Source organism: Pelobates fuscus, chromosome 5, assembly GCF_036172605.1.
Source record: "Pelobates fuscus isolate aPelFus1 chromosome 5, aPelFus1.pri, whole genome shotgun sequence".
In the NCBI taxonomy this organism is placed as follows: domain Eukaryota; kingdom Metazoa; phylum Chordata; class Amphibia; order Anura; family Pelobatidae; genus Pelobates; species Pelobates fuscus.
The window spans coordinates 268802988-268826140 of record NC_086321.1 but is presented as its reverse complement, the minus strand read 5'-3'; the positions used below and the strand labels follow the sequence as shown (position 1 = coordinate 268826140).

Below are 23153 nucleotides of genomic sequence, written 5' to 3'. Positions count from 1 at the left end.
CAGAATATTTTTCTGTAGGTCAGCCAATAGTGCCTTCATGACCCCTGTGGTTACCAGCTCCCCGTCGGAACCCGCTGGTTTGGCCCTTCTTGCGATGGCCGGAGCTGTTATGTAATCGTCCTCAGCGTCTCCAGACAAATCGTCCGAGAAATCGGAACAGCCGCCGTGGAGGGCCGCCATATTTTTTTACTTTTTAAAACTTTTTTTACTTTTTAAAACAATTTTTTAAACTTTTGTTGTGCTTAATTTTTTTAAAGTTTCCTAAACTTTCGTAAAACTTTTTTTTTTTACAGATTTAACATTTTTCTAAGCTTTTTTTTTACGTTAACCCCTAACTAGCAGTAAGCAGCACTAACAGTAAATTCCCCATTTTCCCATAACTCCCACCCACCCCAGCTAGCAAAATATTTAATTATACAATATTTAAATTAGTTAATTAAATAAATTTAACCCCTGAGGGTTAAAAAATAAATAAAAGTTAATCGTCAGGGGTTAAAAAAAAATTAGATCACAGTATAATACTGTGATCTGTATTTTGATCACTGTAGGCAGTGATCGACTGGCAGGGAAGGGGTTAATTTTTATTTGGACTGGGTAAAGGGTTTATTTTTTTACATTTTTTACTTAAACGTTATTAAAACTTTTTTTAAACGTAATTTTTTTAACTTTTTAAAGCTTATTTTTTATTTTTTTTAACGTTAACCCCTAGTTAGCCTAATACTAAATCCCCCAATTCCCCACTAACTTCCACCCTCCCCAGCTAGCTAAATTTATAACTTTAAAAAATTTAAATTAATTAATAAAATAAATTTAACTCCTGAGGGTTAAAAAAAATAATAATTAACCCTCAGGGGTTTAAAAAAAAAAATCAGATCATAGTAAAATGTAATCCCTGCCAATTGATCACTGTAGTCAGTGATCAATTGGCAGGGAAGGGGTTAATTTTATATTAAAATGGGTAAAGGGGGGGTAAAGGGGGGTGGGATTTTAATTTAACTTTATTGTTTTGTCACCAGGGGGCAGGATCACTGAAGATCCTGCTCCCTGCACTTCACACAGAACCAGGAAGTGCAGGGAGGCGGAGGGGAGTATAGAGAGCACATATGCCCGCTCTGGCATGCTGTCAGAGCGGGCACATGTACTCTGACAGCCCGATCCGGTGCTCCCGGTCTGCCTCTAATGCAGAGGCAGACCGGAGCACCATTAACCCCACGATCGCGGCGATCTGGGGTTAATTTTAACAGGTGACGGACGAGGTCGTTAAGGGGTTAAACACACATATACAATTAAACAGTAAAATTTAAGTTAGAGCTCTATAATGACAATATCCCAATATCTTTCCAAACAATTTCCATTCCAATGTTTGTACATCACCAATTCTAACCTGTTCATCAAAGGTGGTGGCTTCTGCATTGGTATATCTCTGATAAGTCCAGCTCCATATGCTGGTGCTGCAAGCAGTGGAGGATGGGTATCATAAATAGGTCGGCCACTATATACAGTTCCTTTACCCCTCAAAGTTAAAGGTGCTGGTTTTCTGAGATTTTTTTCTTGTGGTGATGAGAAACCAGGTTTTCTGAGGGTTGCCTTTGGCTTTCCTTTAAATAAATAAATCAAATACATAATCAAACACATTCCCTTAACAAAGAACCATACCAGTTGCGGATAATATTGTTGGCAATGAAAAGAAAAAAGTTGGATTAAGACAGACCATGTAATGGTAGGCAAGGTGCAAGCCAATTACCTAAAGAAATATTATTGCAAAATAAAGCTACCTGTAAAACATTATTGAGATTTGAAATTCGTAAAAGAAAAGGAGGAACTGCAGGAACCATACCCTTTTCCTATACTCCTCTGTCAACTCTATTGAGCACGGATAGGAAATTACCATATAGAGCCACACAGCGCAATCCTGCACGTACCATACTCAGACAAGCAAATATATGAAAATGTACCGATAAGTTTGACTTACCATGCTTGTTACTACAAACAAAATGTAAAACTGTGTATATGCCCTCCCCCTTTTTCTTCTGTATCCCACACCCCATCAATTGTTAATATATTAATATTACATACAAAACCAAAATAAAATAAAGAATATATATATATATATATATATATATATATATATAATAGTGCTTTGTCTTTCTTGTGAGTGATGTGGTGCAGTGCATACAACTTTTACAGTAAGAGAGATAACACCATAGATGTAGTTATTTAAATTCATTCACCAAACACATACACGATTAGCCCAATCAAACTGATGCACATAACTAGTTAAAAACACAAACACAGAGTGTGGAGCCTGCAACTGCAACCTATATTTAAGTTATTAATTTGAGATTCATAAATGCTAGAATTGACCTTCTCTTACATAGAAACAGAATGTGACGGCAGATAAGAACCATTCGGCCCATCTAGTCTGCCCAATTTTCTAAATACTTTCATTAGTCCCTGGCTTCATCATATTTAGGATAGCCTTATGCCTATCCCACGCATGCTTAAACTCCTTCACTGTGTTAACCTCTACCACTTCAGCTGGAAGGCTATTCCATGCATCCACTACCCTCTCAATAACGTAATACTTCCTGATATTTTTAAACCTTTGCCCCGCTAATTTAAGACTATGTCCTCTTGTTGTGGTAGTTTTTCTTTTATATCTAGTCTCCTCATTACGGTGTGGATTCCCTTTATGCATTTAAATGTTTCTATCAAATCCCCCTGTCTCGTCTTTCCTCAAAGCTATACATGTTAAGATCCGTTTACCTTTCCTGGTAAGTTTTATCCTGCAATCCATGAACCAGTTTAGTAGCCCTTCTCAGAACTTTCTTTAAAGTATCAATATCCTTCTGGAGACACAGTCTCCAGTACTGCGTACAATACTCCAAGTGAGATCTCAACAGTGTTCTGTACAATGGCTTGAGCACTTTCCTCTTTCTACTGCCAATACCTCTCCCTATACAACCAAGCATTCTGCTAGCATTTCCAGTTGCTCTATTACATTGTCTGCCTACCTTTAAGTCATCAGAAATAATCACCCCTAAATCCCTTTCCTCAGATGTTGAGGTTAGGACTATCAAATATTCTGTACTCTGCCCTTGGGTTTTTACATCCAAGATGCATTATCTTGCACTTATCCACATTAAATGTCAGTTGCCACAACTCTAAGAAGAAAAAACTCACAGGCACTCCAACTTCAAGCCGCAGGCAGATTTATTATGACAGAATGCAACGCAACGTTTCGACCGGAAAGGTCTTTTTCCAGCGTGAAAAAGACCTTTCCGGTCGAAACGTTGCGTTGCATTCTGTCATAATAAATCTGCCTGCGGCTTGAAGTTGGAGTGCCTGTGAGTTTTTTCTTCTTGGATTATTGTACTGGGATTGCTGGTCCTGCTCTGGAGCACCCTTGGCCGTTGGGACTGAGTGCGGTTCTCATCACTTACTCTGCTCAGTTGCCACAACTCTGGCCATTTTTCTAGTTTACCTAAATCATTTGCCATTTGGCTTATCCCTCCTGGAACATCAACCCTGTTACATATCTTGGTAACATACCTTACCATCAAGACCTTCTGCAATATCACTAATATAAATATTAAAGAGAATGGGTCCAAGTACAGAGCCCTGAGGTACCCCACTGGTGACAAGCCCATGCATCAAATATACTCCATTGACTACAACCCTCTGTTGCCTGACACTCAGCCACTGCCTTACCCATTCAACAATATTTGAATCCAAACTTAAAGGCACTATAGTCACCTGAACAACTTTAGCTTAATGAAGCAGTTTTGGTGTATAGAACATGCCCCTGCAGCCTCACTGCTCAATCCTCTGCCATTTAGGAGTTAAATCCCTTTGTTTATGAACCCTAGTCACACCTCCCTGCATGTGACTTGCACAGCCTTCCATAAACACTTCCTGTAAAGAGAGCCCTATTTAGGCTTTCTTTATTGCAAGTTCTGTTTAATTAAGATTTTCTTATCCCCTGCTATGTTAATAGCTTGCTAGACCCTGCAAGAGCCTCCTGTATGTGATTAAAGTTCAATTTAGAGATTGAGATACAATTATTAATATTAGTAACCAATGTCTACATATCTATTATTTTAGTTACCCAATCAAAAAAAAAAAAAAAAAAAAATCAATACGATTAGTTTGGCATGATCTCCCTGAAGTAAACCCATGTTGTCTCTGATCTTGAAATTCATGTGATTTTAGATGTTCAAAAATCCTATCCTTTATCATGTTTTCCATTACTTTCCCCACTACTGAAGTAAAGCTTTCTGGCCTGTAGTTGCCCGACTCCTCCCTACAAAGCTTTCTTGTGAATAGGCATAACATTCGCTAACTTCCAATCTTCTGGGACTATTCCTGTTAACAACGATTGGTTAAATAAATCTGTTAATGGTTTTGCTAGTACACCACTAAGCTCTTTTAATAACAATTTTCATCTTCAAATACTGAACAAAATGCTCATTGGGGCAGTCAGCTAGACCTTTATCCTCTTCTACATGTTTTAATCTAATCCTTATTTTACTTTCCTTTTCTCAGTTATGTATCTAAAAAATATTTTGTCCCTATTTTCTCTTGTGTGTGTGATTTGGAAGTACTTGCTAGCCTCTTTCGGCCTAATCCAGTCATGCCCAACGTCCGGCCCATGTTTCGGTTTTATACAGCCCCACAGTTAAATTGGTAAATCTATCTGTTGTGGCCCCCAAGAGATCGCGAGAACGGAGACGGACGTGCAGTGACCTCAGTCTGCATTCTGGCGATCTCTTGGACGTCGCAGGATTTGGTGGGCGCGATCGCAGGATTTGGTTCCTTCTCCCTGCTGGGACAGAAAGAGAGAATGGACGGAATGAAGAGGGACACCATTTGTAATAAACTTTGCATAAAATAGTTAATTTGCATTCAATTTTAATGGTTCAAAGAATGTCAGGCAAAATGATTGGCCCTCATGCATGTTCACTTTATCAAATCTGTCCCTCTTTGAAAAAAAGTTTTAACACCCCTGGCCTAATCTTATAGATCATTCTGTTTTCCTCACTGTTTCTTTTTTATAATTACTAAATGTTAACTTTTAGTTTTTTACTATTGTGGCCACATCTGCGGAGTACCACAATGGTTTCTCTTTCTATTGAGATAACCAATTCTGTCCATGTGAATTGCCAATAAACAAAAAACACACACATTGGCTTACTCACTAAACTTTAAGTCATTGTTAACTAAAGGACAAATTGTTAAATTTAGGAAATAGGCTATTTGTGAAAATTCTGCAAACTCAGCTTAGTCAAAGTATTTTAGCTAAATGTTGTAATTCTGTTTTCGATTTCCTACAGTTCAGTGGTTAGTGAATACACCTAATACTAGCCAATATGAAATGGGTATTTCTCCTCCCCCTGATGATTACCTCTTTCATTGGGGAGGAGATTGGGAGATTCTGTATTCAGTCCATATATTAGTGAGAACCAGGCTGTCGCTGCATGGTGTGATAGTAGAAACAACTTATGTTAATCCCTTGGAAACTTTTGTTAACCTTGGAGATAGGTTGTCCCTGTATTGAGGCATTTTACTTCCCTTTTCTCCCTTGCCGGTCTCCTCAGGGAGGTTTTGCCTCTTTGGCTGTGATTGAGATCAATGATCTTGACCAATCTAATGCTTTACCATAGGAAAGAATTGAGAGTCTAGTGTGCATACACAGCAAAACACTGCGCTGTGCAAATCTGATGGTCTCCGAGTTTTACTCTTCTATTTCATGATAGTGTCTCTATAAGTGTCACTAGAAGCATGTTATCCCGGCCTTCATTAAGATTAAGAGGTCAGAGTGCTTTGTACGCTTCTTTAAGAAGAGATCATCACTTAAAGCAGAAGGAGAAGGAGAATTTCTCGGTAGAGAACATCTGTAGACACTGGTGAAGATCTTACTGGAGTGAGTAGCACAGAAAACAGTAGTATAAAACCTGCTTGGCTTCACAACAGGTCAGCCTCATGGACTATATCACTGTTTCAAACATCTTTTAAAGATGCCATAACAAGTACATTTCTTCCAATGTGCTGCATGGGTCCCTCATGGTTTCAGCATGCACAGCAATGTGGAAGTTAAATTAGTTTACACGGTTTAGTCCATTTAAAAAATAAAAAATAAAAAAAAAGATAACCTGTCATGACCTTCTGATATGAAAACTGGTAATACGATTGGTTACATAAGAGCTGGAAAATGAAGGACCTTCAAGAACCTTATGATGCTCCATGAATTTTCCTTCATACACAAGATGGTATCTATGACTGCCCATTTATGTAAAACAATGAGTATTATAACATTTACCTCTAAACTAATGTACATTCTGCCAAAGATACTCACTCCCCCTCTAACTCTCCTGCAAGGCTCTGAAGCAGTTATTCTATTATGAATTACTAAACACTTGCAGAAACCGAATACTATTAATTTTTGACAGTGTGCGGTGTCACTATCCAGTAGTGTATGCTCTATAATGCATTGCCCTGTAGAATGGTAATGGACCACTCTCTATAACCTAGTTGACTGCCATTGAATTAATCAATTTATAAAAAAACTGCAGTTTTGTGATATGTAACTAAATGACATACAAATATACACCCATTTCTAATTATAACAAACCCCTTCTTCAGAGACCATTTCTACAAAATATATTCCTTGTTTTGTTATTGAACTTTCCCAAGTTACCCTACCAATATGTGTGATAGGAGCAGAATATTTGATTCTCATCTGACAGTTGACTTGGCCTCCAGACTTTTTCTTTGAGCTTCTCTGACGAGCAACAAGTTCAGCAACATGGGCGGTTTCCTTACAAACCACCGCATAACAGGTAGCCTATATTAAAAGAAAGAAAAAAGGGTGGTTAATATTGCTGAAGGCATCCACCAAAAACATCTGATTTCTAAAAATCTTATGTCTCCACATGTTTAAAGGACTTCATATATCACATCTACTTCATATATCACCATCTACAACTCCAATAAGAGTTTCAGGGTGCCCCTTATCAAGATAAATGAATAAGCACCAGAAATCTACAAACATTTTTTTATGTGTCAATGTGAGAGTAGATTGTTTTGTTATAAAGAATTATCAAACTTTCAGATATTTAAACCTATACATTGAAGTTTTTTTCAAGCATTATACCAAGAAACTGATATTATACCAAGAAACCAAATATATTAAGATGAAGAACAACCTGAAAAATGGCTGGAGAGAAGAGCAGTATTTTTTCCACAATAATGAAATTAAAGAGACGCTATAGTCATCAGAATAACTACAGCTTATTGCATTTGTTCTGGTGAGTAGAATCATTCCCTTCAGGCTTTTTGCAGCAAACAGTCTTTTCAGAGATAATGCAGTGTTTACTGTCAGAATAGTGGTAACTCCACTGGCCACTCCTTAGATGGCTACTAGAGCTGCTTCCTATCTCAGTCTTGCCTAGTGTGCATCACAACATATCAGTATCTCATCCCACTGCATGCAGATACTGAACGTTCCTCATAGAGATTCATTGATTCAATTCATCTCTATGAGGAGATGCTGATTGGCCAGGGCTGTGTTTGGCTTGTGCTGGCTCTGCCCCTGATCAGCCTCCTTGACAGTCTCAGCCAATCCTATGGGGAAGCATTGTGATTGGCTCACACCACCACTTCTGATGTCAGCAGACATGGGCAGTTCACAGGCAAACAGGGGCAGAGCCAGCAACTTCAGACTTGAATACAAGTAAGATTTTACTATATTATAGGTGGCAAGAGAGGGGCATGGGGGTTTTAACACCATAGGGTCAGAAATATATGTGTGTTCTTGACCCTATAGTGCTCCTTTAAAAAATGTATTATGCGGCCATAGCTAACCTAATGACAAATGTCAAAGACAGAGTGAATTATTTGGGAATGGACTGTGTATAAATCCAAGTAGCGAGAGCTGTCCAATGGAAAGGAAAGTGAGGCATTATCAAGGGCATAAACTATACACATGGCATAAAACAAACAGATAATGGCCAGCATCAGTAGTTTTAGCCATAAAGAACAGCATAACGCAAGGGTAAAACCAAGAGATTCTTCCTTTAAAGGGACACTTCATGCACCAATACATGTTTTACAGAATGCTGCAATATAAGCCTACCTGTTTAGTTACACCCCTCACTCAAGAAATACACTTCCTTATCAAAAAAGGTATACAGACAGCACTGAATAATCTAAACCAGTGGTTTCCTTCATGGCCCACTAACAGTTCGGGATTGATGGACCTCCCTGTTTATTCCAATGGAGATGCTGACAAAATCTTGTCTGTTGGTGGACTGGTTTGGGAAACACTGATCTATACAAAACAACCTGCATTAGGAGAGGACATTCAGGCAGACATATTGTAAGAATATCATAGCTGTTTGCGGTTTCTCTGATTGTCTGCAGCCAGGAAGTAAATTAAAAACAGCTCACCAAGTGCCGTTGGGGCAGAGACGGTCTATACCTTTGATAAGGAAGTGTTTTTGGCATGAGGGTGTGTGGCCAAGGAGAAAGGCGTATGGTGCAGCATATTGTAGGTACCAAGAGGAGGCATCCAAATCCTGGTACCTCTACTGCCACAAAAGGTAATTAAGGGTAATTTGAAAGTTTACAAATAGGTCAAAGTCTAGATGGCTACAAGCGCAACTCTACGACATGCTCTGTGTTTTGGGAAGATAAGGGAGAAATTGCACTTTTGATTATTTTCCTTATTTTGACGTGTTAGTTTGTCAACCATACAAATTTTTTGGGTTTTTAATTAGGACATCTGTCTTAATAAAATGTCCCTATTCTGATGGAAAATTATAGTAGACTAAGAGTCTAAACATCTGATATGTAATCAATAAATATTTAAAAACTAAAATAAGTTACATTTTGTCTTTATTTCTAAAAATACAGTTTTGGCTTTTGTGTAGAATAACAGTAGGAAGTCGTAGGATTGCCATTTGAGGAATTAATGGCCAGTTTTAATCAGAGCAAACCAAAATTGAAGGATGTGAAGCTATTCATATAAAAGGTTCAAACAGAGGTAAATAGACAAGAAAGCCTTACAATGAACAGGTGTTGAAGTGGTTATTTCACCAAGCTTTTAAGTAAGCCAAGCATTATCATTTATCCTAAAGGAACACTCCAAGCATCATGACCATCACAGCCTGCTGTAGTGGTTATGGTGCCATCCATATTGTCAAACAGCTTTAGCACAGTCTGACAATTTACCTGGGCCCTGCTGGTGCCTGTGCTGCCTCGGATGTGCAGCACAGGACTAAAAAGCACCTCTAGTGGCCGTCTGAGTGACTTTCACTAGAGGCGTGCCTGGGCACCAATGTAAACACTGCCTTTTCTTTGAAAAGGCAGAGTTTACATTGAAAAGCCTGCATGGGCAGGCTACAGACACCAGAACCATTAAGCTGTAGTTGTTATGATGACTATATGTGGCCCTTAAAGGAGCTAAGATGACTATCATATCTCATACCGTGTGCTGGTTCACATGAGGCTAAGTATGGTCTCCAAAAAAAAAAAATGATATGTGTGATCCCACTGTGATTGCAAAGTGTTGCAATGCCAGTGGGATCTTTTTGAGTGTAGATGAAGTATTGGAAATAATCCATCTGACCAAGATATCGAAAAGGCAAAGTATCAACTTTTCTTTGTGAGAAAATGAACTTACACTATACAACACTTACCTGATTTTTGCTACACCGGTGCCTAAGTATAGGCACCAAGACTAGAATGTAGAAGTCACAACATTTATATTTATTGTTTATAGCTGTAGTTCTACAATAGCCATGTATTTGTTTTACCACAGTTTTACAAATATTGGTAAGCATTAAATCAGAATGTTATTAGCGCTTTCAAGTGTCTTTACCACTCCATGTCTCAAACAGGTCTCCTACACTTTAATTTGTCAGAGGGCACCAATGTCCCCATTACCTACTAAAATACCTGTGTAGTCTGCACCCGGTAAGCAGGCACATGCTCTTCAAGTACCCTCCTCAGGGTGCCTCCTTGACAGCTTTACAGAAAGCTGTGAGGAGCTCATTGAAAAGAATGAGATTAGGACTGGATGACAAGTAAATTCATTGTCTCCCTGCAAGAAGGATTAACAGCAAATAGTCTTTCATGTCTTTTTTTTATTCATTTTTGCAAGCATTACGTAAAATGGGACTACAGCCCTTTATGAAGCAATAAGGATCAGGTGAGCACCATCAATACAATTCAATACATAATGGATGACCAAAATGAATTTTGAGGAGTCTTAATTTCAACTTAACAGATCAATAAAACTCTGCATGTTAAAGGGACACTATAGTCACCTGAACAACTTTAGCTTAATGAAGCAGTTTTGGTGTATAGAACATGCCCCTGCAGCCTCACTGCTCAATCCTTTGCCATTTAGGAGTTAAATCCCTTTGTTTATGAACCCTAGTCACACCTCCCTGCATGTGACTTGCACAGCCTTCCATAAATACTTCCTGTAAAGAGAGCCCTATTTAGGCCTTCTTTATTGCAAGTTCTGTTTAATTAAGATTTTCTTATCCCCTGCTATGTTAATAGCTTGCTAGACCCTGCAAGAGCCTCCTGTATGTGATTAAAGTTCAATTTAGAGATTGAGATAAAATTGTTTAAGGTAAATAACATCTGTTTGAAAGTGAAACCAGTTTTTTTTTTCATGCAGGCTCTGTCAATCATAGCCAGGGGAGGTGTGGCTAGGGCTGCATAAACAGAAACAAAGTGATTTAACTCCTAAATGACAGTGAATTGAGCAGTGAAATTGCAGGGGAATGATCTATACACTAAAACTGCTTTATTTAGCTAAAGTAATTTAGGTGACTATAGTGTTCCTTTAAGGAAACACTCGTGTTTAAATCTTAATAAAGTTTATTTTAAAAAAAAAGTGAAGTTGAAATTTTAGCACAAGACTTGCATAATTTAAGCAATGAACTATAGGATAACTTGGCTATTTGCACGATAGGCATTTTCCTAAAAGTGCACGTACAGCCAGAGGAAAGCATTGCTTCCAACTGTAACATGTCAGTGGGAAGATGGGTTTATGGCTGCAGCTATCTTTGCATATGATGAAAACACAAAGCGGCAAATTACAATAGCAAGTTTGGGTATTTGCTATTGTAATTTTCGTTAAAAAAATTCAGAAGACAAAAGTTCTCTCAGGTTTACTTATTCACTATCAACCAAGTTGAAACTGGACGGAGCAGAATGTGATCCATTAATGATGAAATGGTTCTCATGGCAGCAGTGAAATCCATTTGAAACGAAGCCTCAGCTGGACACTAACTAAAATGCAGTCAAATGTCCCTGTTCTAACCAACATAAAAGGGATGTTACTAAAGAAAAACAGGTCACAGGGTAACCATTTATATGTTACAATTCACACCTTTAGTTTGGAACAGCTGTAATTGCCACTGGTGCCAATTGCCTGAAAAAATGCACACAACTGTTCTGAAGGCATTACATGCAATTGTAGAGCAGTTAAGTGTGCATGTTTCCGGTCATTTGCACCAGTGGCAATTGCAGCTGCATTCCTTTAACAACTATATTTCGATTATGTCTCAGTGCAAGCAGCACTAGTTATATTAATTAGAAGATATGCACTCCAATATTTGCGAGATATTTCTTGTAGTATGTATAAATTGTGGTAGTTAGAAATTATTACATGATAGCAGAAAACGTTTTTGGAAAAGAAACATAGTGGACTGAGTGGCTCAAGCAGGATTAATGTCACTTTTGTTTACAAGGCAAGCCAATAGACAGTAAGAGGTATTTGTTCATCAAGCAGGCTTAACCTCTGTGATATACTGATACTGGCATTGCAGAAAGTGACTAGGCAGGGATAAGTATTTTATGATGTAGCATCACCCTGTTTAACACTTATCCTATAAAAGGAGTTGGGCCACATGAAACAAGCAATACTTGCATTGCTTCAAGAAGCAATTAATTTACTTTATGTAATAGTCTAAAACAACTACCAAAAAACAGCAGCTTTGTTAGCTTTCAAGCTTTCATCAAAAACTTATTTTATCCTGTAAGACTGAGTGAAGGATTGGCTTTCAAACAAGAATTACATAAAATGTATATATTAAAGTGGCACTGTGACTTAGGCACTCAGTGGCGTACACAACCCATGGGGCCCCGGTGCGAAAACTGATCCGTGGCACCCCCCCCACCCCCCCGGCGCTTACTCTGCGCGGGCCGGAACACATGGCGGCGGGCACCTGGTCGCAGGGCTACGACCGCAGTATGTACGCCAGTGCATGCAGATACACATACACTTAAAGGACCACTACAGACACCCAGATCACATCAGCTTAATGAAGTGGTCTGGTGCCAGGTCCCTCTAGTTTTAACCCTGTAGCTGAAAACATAGCAGTTTCAGAGAAACTGCTATGTTTCACTGAGGGTTAATCCAGCCTCTAGTGGCTGTCTCATTGACAGCCGCTAGAGAAGCTTCCGCGATTCTTACTGTGAAAATCACAGTGCGAAGACACTGAATGTCCATAGGAAAGCATTGAATTATGCTTTCCTATGGGCGGTTTGAATGCGCGTGCGGCTCTTGCCGCGCATGCGCATCCGGAGCTGAGAGGCGGAGGGATCCCCAGCGCCAAGGGAATCCGGCGATGGAGAAAGGTAAGTGCTGAAGAGACACACACTCTCACGAACAGACACACACATTTACTGACAGACCCCCTAACACACACACACTAACACACACTTTAAAAAAATAAAAAATAAAAATGTAATCCCCCAGCCTCCTTACCTGTGGGAGAGCTGAGGGGATTCCCTGGGGTCCAGTGGTGACGTCATATTCCGGCTCCGGCATCAGTGCAGCGCGCGAGGGAGCTGAAGAGGGAGCACTCAGGGGAGGCTGGCCACTCTGGGCCCGGTTGCAGCCGCGACCCCTGCGACCCCGATATGCACGCCACTGTACGCACTTATATTTGACAAACATAGGCGTGCCTGGGCACACCCTAATCCCCGTGGCCCGCGCTGTGTGCTTCCATGGGCCAGTGAGGGAGATGCCACAGGCAGGGAGGGAGAAAGCAGAGGACCTGGGCAGCTCTTGCCAGCAGCTCCGCCGTGGCAACGCTCAGATCTCGTGAGAGTGAACTCTAACTAGGACAACCAGGGATGGCAGCAAGGATTCCCCTTCCCAGGCAAAAGGTAAGAAGGGAGGGGGCCATTTCCTAATCTGTCCCCTTACCCCCACACACAATCCCTCCAAACAAATTCACACAGCACCCACAGCTGTGTGGGAGACACAAACACACACGCACACGGCGTGTGTTTGTGCTTTAGGGTGCACACCCTTATGAAATAGGCTGCGCACGCCTATGTTGACAAATAGCATAATTCTTAACCATGTGCCAACAGTCTTAAATAAGCAAGATTTATGATTTGATAAAACAAGTAGATAATGCTAGGGATCGACAGATTATTGGTCTGGCCAATATTAATCGTCCAATATTTAGCATTATGGCAAATTTCAGCATGGGCCTATACTGATACTGATATTGCTGATAATGCAGGTGTCGAAAGAGGACCCTGCACTCGCTATATTATACCAGGTTTGCGAGAGTTGTCAGGGGACCTGCCCAAAACAGAAGATTGCGTATGCTGGGTGGAAGCCACCCTCTCTACAATGCAAGTGGCACCTGGGGCGGACGATCTAAGATTTGTCCTAAACTTCTAGAGTCTGAGGAAAAATTTTAACCTAGAGCTATACCATCACAGTTCTATATGAACTACCGTGAGAGCACAGTACTACGAAAACACCAATATATTTTGCAGTGCTGTATAATGACAGATACACTCACCAACAGTTCAGAGAAGAACTGATATCACGCAAAGAATCTTAGATTAAAAAATATATATAAAAAAAATGTATTCAATGCATTTGTATGAGAAGATGCTAATTGCAGCATGGCATTTTACTATTGGAAAGCATTGGAGTCAGAGCAAGCCACAAAGAGACTGGCTTGACGCTGGAAAAGGGGTGTGTGAAAAAAAAAAAAAAAAACAAGAAGAAGAAGAGGTGCCACTGACCTAAATGGCTATTTTAAACCTATAGTGTCAGAAATACACGTTTGTACTCCTTTACATAAGCAGTTTTGGTCTATAGACCATACCCCTGCAATCTCACTGCTCTATTGTCTGCCATTTAAGAGTTAAATAACTGTTTATGCAGCTCTAGTCAAATCTCCCTGCAAGTACACCAAAACTGCTTAATTAAGCTAAAGTTGTTTGGTGACTACACTAAAGGAAGAGTGTCCTCATTCTATTATCTTTTACATGATGATGTAGAAGGACATTTTTCAGTGCTTGAAGTAACTAAAGAAATGCTATACACTCCTGGACCACCACTTTTTTTTTTAAATAAAAAGATTCTTTACAGTGCTTTCTACTGTGTGAGCTGGGAAAGCCTTTATTTCCTTTTAGGTGGGATTAGGAGTTAGAGGATTGGTAGGATTTGGGGAAAGAAGGCTCACATGTGGGGTATCACTGTACTTGAAAATAGTAGCAGAACAACAATGTGGGATGTGAGTACCACTACTGTAAATTTTCCCAAAATAAAACATGAAAAACTAAACTAAATAAATAATATACTGACTGAGGTTTGTGATAACATAGCTAAACGAAATAAATAAATAAATAAATAAAGAGTTAAAATGCTTTTAACTTGCTGTGGGGGGGATGTAGTTTCTAGAAATCTATACTTTTGTGTAGTGGTTTTGGATTCTGTGACTACTATAAAAGTTGTAATCTCTCATGCTAAATGTTGCCAAGTTTTATCTTTAACACCATAATTCACTCCTTGCAATATTTGTTTCACAACTTCAAAAAATGTATTAAAATCAAAGACATATTGGGCATTAAAAACGATCAGCACTAATTAACAAATCTATTTTGAGTTAGTTTTCTTTTGTTGCACTTGTGATGAAAATAAAATACAAATAAGTAAAAAAAAGTAAAGCAAAAAGGGTTTAATTGTGGTAGAATGAAAGACCTTTGTTGCAAACGTGTTGCATCTCAAAAAAGCCTCAGTCTTTTAGGGATTAAAGGAGCACTATAGTAAACATATAAAAGCAAGAAAGACAGCCTTCTTTCTTGCTTTTATATTAAATTTCCCCTTAATAAAAAATATTTTCGAGTCCTTATTATAGCTTATAAACCCCCCCACCCCCCCCCCCCAAATAAAAACCTTACATCTGTTCCAGCGCTGAGCTCCTTGACAGGCCACGCCCCCTTTTCATCAAAATGACAAAATAGCAGGTCTCAGACGCTTCTCTTGGAGAAGCGTCATAGCGATCTGGTACGCATGCCCGGCTTCGCGCTGCACCAATTGCGTTCTTCATAGAGCAGCACTGAATGCCACCCTATGAATGAACACAAAGTGCTCTACCGCGCATGTGCGCGGTATGCACGTTCGCGAGCTGACAGCTTAGCTTGTTTTCTATGCCCGTCCCCTCCTTAGCCAAAAGTTTGTATGTATATGTGTATATATATATATATATATATATATATATATATATATATATATATATATTATAAAAACCAAACCTTTTTGTATAAATTGTTACCCCTTAAGGACCGATGATGAAACATCCCCTTAAGGACCGATGATGAAACATCCCCTTAAGGACCGATGATGGTCCTGAACCGTCATAAGAGTATTGGGGTACTTACCTGGTCGCCGTCGTTCCCCCAGCGGCGATCAGCTTTCTCCAGGTCTGGGGGGGGCTGCCTGCCTGCCCAGACAGAGTCTCCCCGTGGCAAATCAGGACCCCGGGCCACGTGATCGCTGATATCATGGCCGCAATAGGTGCCTGTGTATCTGCATGCAGGGGGACTGTCTGCATGGGCGTAGGAACCGGGGGGGATGGGGGGGACGCATCCCCCCCAGCAAATCATGCGGGGGGGACAGGTATGGGGAAATCCCCCCCAGCTCCGCCGGCCCCCCTTTTGCTGCAGCCGCCCGAGCGCTCTGCAGAGAGCCTCAGGCGGCTGCAGCTCTGCCCGGGCTGGTGCGTCCATGAGGGCGCACCGCCCGGGTGCAGCCAGAGAGGGTTGCTGACAGGAGGGAAGCGCTCAGCGCTCCCTCCTGTCACTCCCTCAATGTAGCGTGGCCGAGCCCTGTATAGTCCGCCGGTACAGGGAGCATCTGTCTCCTGTACCCGGCCGGACTAACAGGAAGTGCACACTGAGTGTGCACTTCCTGTTAGTCCGCCGGATACAGGAAACAAAAGCTCCCTGTACCCGCGGACAGTACAGAGCTCGGCCACGCTACAACACAGGTAGGGGAGGGGGGAAGAAAGAAACAGGGGGGGGATAAAGAAACAGGGAGGGAGGGGGGGATAACAAAACAGGGAGGGGGGATAAAGAAACAGGGAGGGAGGGGGGGATAAAGAAACAGGAAGGGAGGGGGGGGGGATAAAGAAACAGGGAGGGGGGGATAAAGAAACAGGGAGGGAGGGGGGGATAAATAAACAGGGAGGGGAGGGGGGATAAAGAAACAGGGAGGGAGGGGGATAAAGAAACAGGGAGGGAGGGGGGATAAAGAAACAGGGAGGGAGGGGGGGATAAAGAAACAGGGAGGGGGGGATAAAGAAACAGGGAGGGAGGGGGGGATAAATAAACAGGGAGGGGAGGGGGGATAAAGAAACAGGGAGGGAGGGGGATAAAGAAACAGGGAGGGAGGGGGGATAAAGAAACAGGGAGGGAGGGGGGGATAAAGAAACAGGGAGGGGGGATAAAGAAACAGGGAGGGAGGGGGGATAAAGAAACAGGGAGGGGGGAGGAGAAAGAAACAGGGAGGGGGGAGAAAGAAACAGGGAGGGGGGAGAAAGAAACAGGGAAGGGGGGAGAAAGAAACAGGAGGGGGGGAGAAAGAAACGGGGGGGAGAAAGAAACAGGGAGAGGGGAGAAAGAAACGGGGGGAGAAAGAAACAGGGAGAGGGGAGAAAGAAACGGGGGGAGAAAGAAACAGGGAGGGAGGGGGGAAGAAACAGGGAGGGAGGGGGGGAAGAAACAGGGAGGGAGGGGGGAGAGGGGGAGAAAGAGTGACAAGGGAGGGGGAGAGAGAGTGACAAGGGAGGGGGAGAGAGAGTGACAAGGGAGGGAGGGGGAGAAAGAGAGTGACGAGGGAGAGAGATTGACATCCATCACACACACACACAATCACACAATCATGCCACCCTTACACACACAGAAACACACAATGCATTCCTTACACACATTCAATGCACCCCGTACACACACTCAATGCACCCCTTACAGACGCACACACTGCATCCCGTACATACACAGAATCACACCTTGCAGCCCTTACACATACAAACACAGATTCACACAATGCATTCCTTACACACATATCAGGACATCCCCTACACACTCCACCCCCTGTGAACAAACTCATTGGTGGAACGTGAAGGTGGACCATGGGACCCAGACCTTGAGCTGTGTAAAGGGCCCCCAAAAAATGGAGCTGCTTCCCGTTCTCACAGAACATTGATTTTTGGGACCACAGTTACAAACAGCCTCCAGAGAGCCTGTTCTACACCAGACCAGTGGAGCCAGACTGCAGCTAGAGCCCATCATCATCCTCATCTGGTTGTAAGTAGGCAATCTAGCATATTATTCGTGGCACTAATCTCTAATTTACCTCACATTAAAGAAACACTATAGTCCCCAGAAGCACTGCAGCTTAATGTAGTGGTTCTGGTGTCTATAGCCTGTCCCTGCAGGCCTTTTAATGTAAACACGACGGCACTCCAGCACTGGCGTTAGTTAACATGGCAGAAAAATAATTGGAAAGGGTTAGGGGGGCTACTAATAAGGATAGGGGGAGAGGGGTAGGTAGAAAAATAATTGGAAGGGTTTAGGGGGGTTACTAATATGGATGGGAGGATGGGGGAGGTAGAAAAACTATTGGAAGGGGTTAGGGGAGTACTAATATGAATGGAAGAGGTAGGGTGGGTTCTAATATGCATGGAAGGGGTTAGGGGGTACTAATATGCATGGAAGTGGTTAGGGGGTACTAATATGCATGGAAGGGGTAGGGGGTTAATATGCGTGGAAGGGGTAGGTGGGGTTTCTTTTGTGCATGGAAGGGGTAGGGGTGGTTCTAATATTCATGGGAAGGGTAGGGGTGGTTCTAATCAGGAGGATCCCGGCGCTGTATCCGGGTAAGTAAAACCCCTTCCCTGTAGTGACCCTTTAATGTTATTATTTAATCATTTATATAGCGACTGCAAATTCCGTAGTGCTGTACAATGGGATAAACAACTCCTAGTTTACGGAATAAGAATATACCCGGCGAGTAAAAATGCTATCCCCCCCAGATTTTTTGGGGTTCCTACGCCCATGACTGTCTGTGCTGACAGGCAGTCTCCCTGCTGCTGGAAAATCAAAAATGAAGTAAAAAAAAAAAAAAAAAAAAAAAAAAAGTACAAAAATAAAATAAATCTACACACACACACACACACAAAGTGTATTTTTATAATATAAAAATACACACATACATATGATAACTATAAATATTGTATATGTATATATATATATATATTATAAAATATAAATAATATGTACATAAAAATAAATAAAATGTAAAAATGTGTGTGTAATTTTATTCTAACGGTATTTTGATATTAATATATATTTATATCAAAATACACTTAGAATGAAATGATATATATCTATGTATATTTTTACATAATTAAGTAATTTTATTGATTGCAATTTGAGGGACATGCCTGACAACCCAGGCCAAAAGTCCAGAGAATTGAATTTGCTAGCACTGTGTTTAACTCTGTAACTTTCTATGACACCCTAAAACCTGTACATGGTGGGTACTGTTTTACTCGGGAGACTTCGCTGAACACAAATATTAGTGTTTCAAAACAGTAAAACATATCACAGCAATGATATTGTCAGTGAAAGTGATGTTTTTTGCATTTTTTACACAAAAAAGGCACTTTCACTGATGATGATAATGCTGTGATACGTTTTACTGTTCTTTTGAAAGTTACAGTGTCAAATATAAGGCTTGATTTTACTTTTTTTTTTTTCATTGAAATTTGTCAGATTGATTATGTTGCCCTTGAGAGCGTATGGTAGCCCAGGAATTAGAATTACCTCCATGATGGCATACCATTTGCAAAAGAAGACAACCCAAGGTATTGCAAATTGGGTATGTTCAGCCTTTTTTAATAGCCACTTAGTCACAAACACTGGCCAAAGTTAGCATTTTTTGCATTTTTAACACACAAATATAAATTCTAACTTTGGCCAGTGTTTGTGACTAAGTGGCTACTAAAAGATATATTGAATACCCTGGGGTGTCTACTTTAAAAAAATATGTACATGTGAGGTGTGATTCGGGGATTTATGACAGATAACAGTGTTACAATGTCACTATTGATAGATTTTAAAAATATATATATACATATTGAAACAGCAATTTCCTACTTGTACTTATAGCCCTATAACTTGCAAAAAAAAAAAAAGCATGTAAACTGGGTGTTTTTAAACTCAGGACAAAATTTTGAATCTATTTACCAGTTTTTTTCATTAGCGTTTGTAGATAAGTAAAAGACTAAGTAAAAGTCCAAAAACAATTTATAAAAATTTTTTTTTATAAAAAAAATTTTTTTTTATAAAAAAAAAAAATTTTTTTAAGTAAAATATATGACATGATACAAATAATGGTATGTAAAGAAAGCCCTTCTTGTCCTGAAAAAAACAATATATAATTTGTATGGGAACCATAAATAAGAGAGCGGAAAATTACAGCTAAACACAAACACCACAAAAGTGTTAAAACTGCTCTGGTCCTTAACGTACATGGCCAAAACAGGCCGGTCCTTAAAGGACCACTCTAGGCACCCAGACCACGTCTGCTTAATGAAGTGGTCTGGGTGCCAGGTCCCTGTAGGATTAACCCTTTTTTTTTTATAAACATAGCAGTTTCAGAGAAACTGCTATGTTTATAATAGGGTTGATCCAGCCTCCAAATCCTCTAGTGGCTGTCTCATTGACAGCTGCTAGAGGCGCTTGCGTGACTCTCACTGTGAAAATCACAGTGAGAGCACGCAAGCGTCCATAGGAAAGCATTGTAACTGCTTTCCTATGAGACCAGCTGAATGCACGCGCAGCTCTTGCCACGCATGCGCATTCAGCCGAAAGGGAGGATCGGAGGCGGAGAGGAGGAGAGCTCCCCGCCCGGCGCTGGAATAAAGCTAAGTTTTAACCCTTTACTCTCCCCAGAGCCCGGCGGGAGGGGGGCCCTGAGGGTGGGGGCACCCTCAGGGCACTATAGTGCCAGGAAAACAAGTATGTTTTCCTGGCACTATAGTGGTCCTTTAAGGGGTTAAACACACTCACTCTGCCTCACACTCACTCTGCCTCACACTCACTCTGCCTCACACTCACTCTGCCTCACACCCACTCTGCCTCACACCCACTCTGCCTCACACCCACTCTGCCTCACACCCACTCTGCCTCACACCCACTCTGCCTCACACCCACTCTGCCTCACACCCACTCTGCCTCACACCCACTCTGCCTCACACCCACTCTGCCTCACACCCACTCTGCCTCACACCCACTCTGCCTCACACCCACTCTGCCTCACACCCACTCTGCCTCACACCCACTCTGCCTCACACCCACTCTGCCTCACACCCACTCTGCCTCACACCCACTCTGCCTCACACCCACTCTGCCTCACACCCACTCTGCCTCACACTCACTCTGCCTCACACTCACTCTGCCTCACACTCACTCTGCCTCACACTCACTCTGCCTCACACTCACTCTGCCTCACACTCACTCTGCCTCACACTCACTCTGCCTCACACTCACTCATTTTTTTAAAATAGTGTACTTACTGTTTGAAGTCAGTAGAGCTCTGCATCCTCCTGCCTTCAGCCTTTCGGCCAGAGCAGACGCTGTGTGCAGGAGATCCTCATCTCCCACACTGTTGTCTCTGATTGCTGACAGGCCCCCCGGGTTACAACAGGACACAGGAGGCACATTCACAGTGCCTCCTGTGTCCTGATAGCAAGTTTGATGTCTTCAGCCAAGCGTTAAGACGTCAAACGTGATGAATGCGAATTAGGCAGCACTTAACTTGGAAGTCCCTCTGGTGGCAGTCTGAGTGACTGCCACTGAGGGTGTTCCTAGCTTCCAAGGTAAACACTGTATTGTCTCAGAAAATACAGTGTTTACGTGAAAAAGGCTGCATGGAGCTATTGTTCTCACCTAAACAACTCCATTAAGCTAAAGTTGTTCAGGTGGCAATAGTGTCCCTTTAACTAAAAAGAGGAAAATAAAATAAACATAAGATATACAATACATAAAACAGGCAAGGACATTTAAACTTTGTGGTCATTACCTCACCAACACGGTTGATGTCTATTTTCACAACACCAGGAATGGATTTAAGATATGTCTCCAGTGTATAGAAACCCATCTCCTTGAAAGGAATTATCTCTCCTGTGAGGGATTTATATTCCCCAGCCAGTCGTGTTAGAGGCACACCATTTTTATTTGACTGAAGAACAGCTCTCAGCATCTTGGCCACCAAATCTTTCTCAGACTCCAACATTTTGATTTCTGTTGTAGGAAACAAAAACATAAGCAAAGTTTTAGAAGCAGGAATTCAGAAATAAATAAATAAATAAATAAAATAGATAATATGATAGTACAATAGCTACATTCTTCAATTATGATAGTTTTTTATTTTTATTTTATTTAATACTACTGAATCCTAAAAGTTTAAATAAAATTACACGGATGGAAACTGGTCCACATGATAAATGAATTATATTAAGAGATGCACCATAGAGAGCAAGAATGAGGTACATACTTTACATGTTAAAGGAACACTCCGAACACTTAAAGGACCACTATAGTGCCAGGAAAACACTTGTTTTCCTGGCACTATAGTGCACTGAGGGTGCCCCCATCCTCAGGGTCCCACTCCCGTGGCGCTGAAGGGGGAGAAAGGGGTTAATCCTTTACCTTTTCTCCAGCGCTGGGACTCTCCTCCCTCTTGTGAGCATTATCAATGCTTTCCTATGGACGTTGGCATCTTCTCACTGTGAAAATCACAGTGAGAAGCGTGGAAGCGCCTCTAGTGGCTGTCAATGAGACAGCCACTAGAGGCTGGATTAACCCATAGGTAAACATAGCAGTTTCTCTGAAACGGCTATGTTTACAGCAAACAGGGTTAATCCTAGATGGACCTGGCACCCAGACCTCTTCATTAAGCTGAAATGGTCTGGGTGACTATAGTGGTCCTTTAAACTAGCTGAAGAGTGTCTTTTTTGAAGGTTACAAAAAGGTCAGATTTCAATAGAAATTGACACTTTTATAAATCAACCTTGTCTTGGCTGACAGACAACCGGTCCTGTTACTGCCTGGTTGTTTAGCTCAGTGGCACTAAACTCAAGAAGCAGCAATTGCATTTGGAAGTCTGATTGGACAGCCACAGAAAGGCTGGAGAAGAATGGAAGGTCTTTCAAATGCTTCAGACAAAGGATCTGCAGCTTTCAGATAGACGTCCAATGAAAACAATACATTATTAAATGCATGTTTTCTACTGGGGATATATCGACTAAATAGTGATTTTTGAGATTGTACAATCAAGTGTCCCTTTAGGTCTGTATTTCCCTGAGTCGTATTGAAGAGAAGACCTTTGACTTCCACAAGGTTTGCAGCACTACTACACAACTCAAAGAAGGGAATGCTGAATGGTAGTAAGTAGAATATGTACATGAAAGGACCACTATAGTGCCAGGAAAACACTCGTTTCCCTGGCACTATAGTGCCCTGAGGGTGACCCCACCCTCAGGGTCCCCCCTCCTGCCACGCTCTAGGGGGTGGAAGGGGTTAAATTTAGCTCTTTCTCCAGCGCCAGGCGGGGAACTCTCCTCCTCCTCCTCTCCTCCTCCATATTGCCGTCATCGGCTGAATGCGCGGCAGGAGCGGCGCGCATTCAGCCAGTCCATAGGAAAGCATTCTCAATGCTTTCCTATGGACGCTGGCGTCTTCTCACTGTGAAAATCACAGTGAGAAGCGCGGAAGCGCCTCTAGCGGCTGTCAATGAGACAGCCACTAGAGGC

General features: G+C 41.5%; 1 protein-coding gene across 2 annotated transcripts in view; it reads right to left on the bottom strand.

Moving 5' to 3' along the window:
• The window catches only part of TDRD7 (tudor domain containing 7), a 64263-nt gene extending 42624 nt beyond the window's left edge, over positions 1-21639 (bottom strand). The window contains exons 1-3 of one of the 2 annotated variants that reach the window (XM_063455280.1): positions 21422-21639; positions 6703-6844; positions 1385-1598 (exon numbers count right to left, since the gene is read on the bottom strand). In XM_063455280.1, the coding sequence (XP_063311350.1) occupies positions 1385-1598; positions 6703-6844; positions 21422-21634 (569 nt within the window). In that variant the 5' untranslated portion in view covers positions 21635-21639. The remainder of the gene's footprint in view (positions 1-1384; positions 1599-6702; positions 6845-21421) is intronic. The other variant, XM_063455282.1, reaches the window with a different exon arrangement.
• Between the last annotated feature and the right edge of the window lie 1514 nt (positions 21640-23153).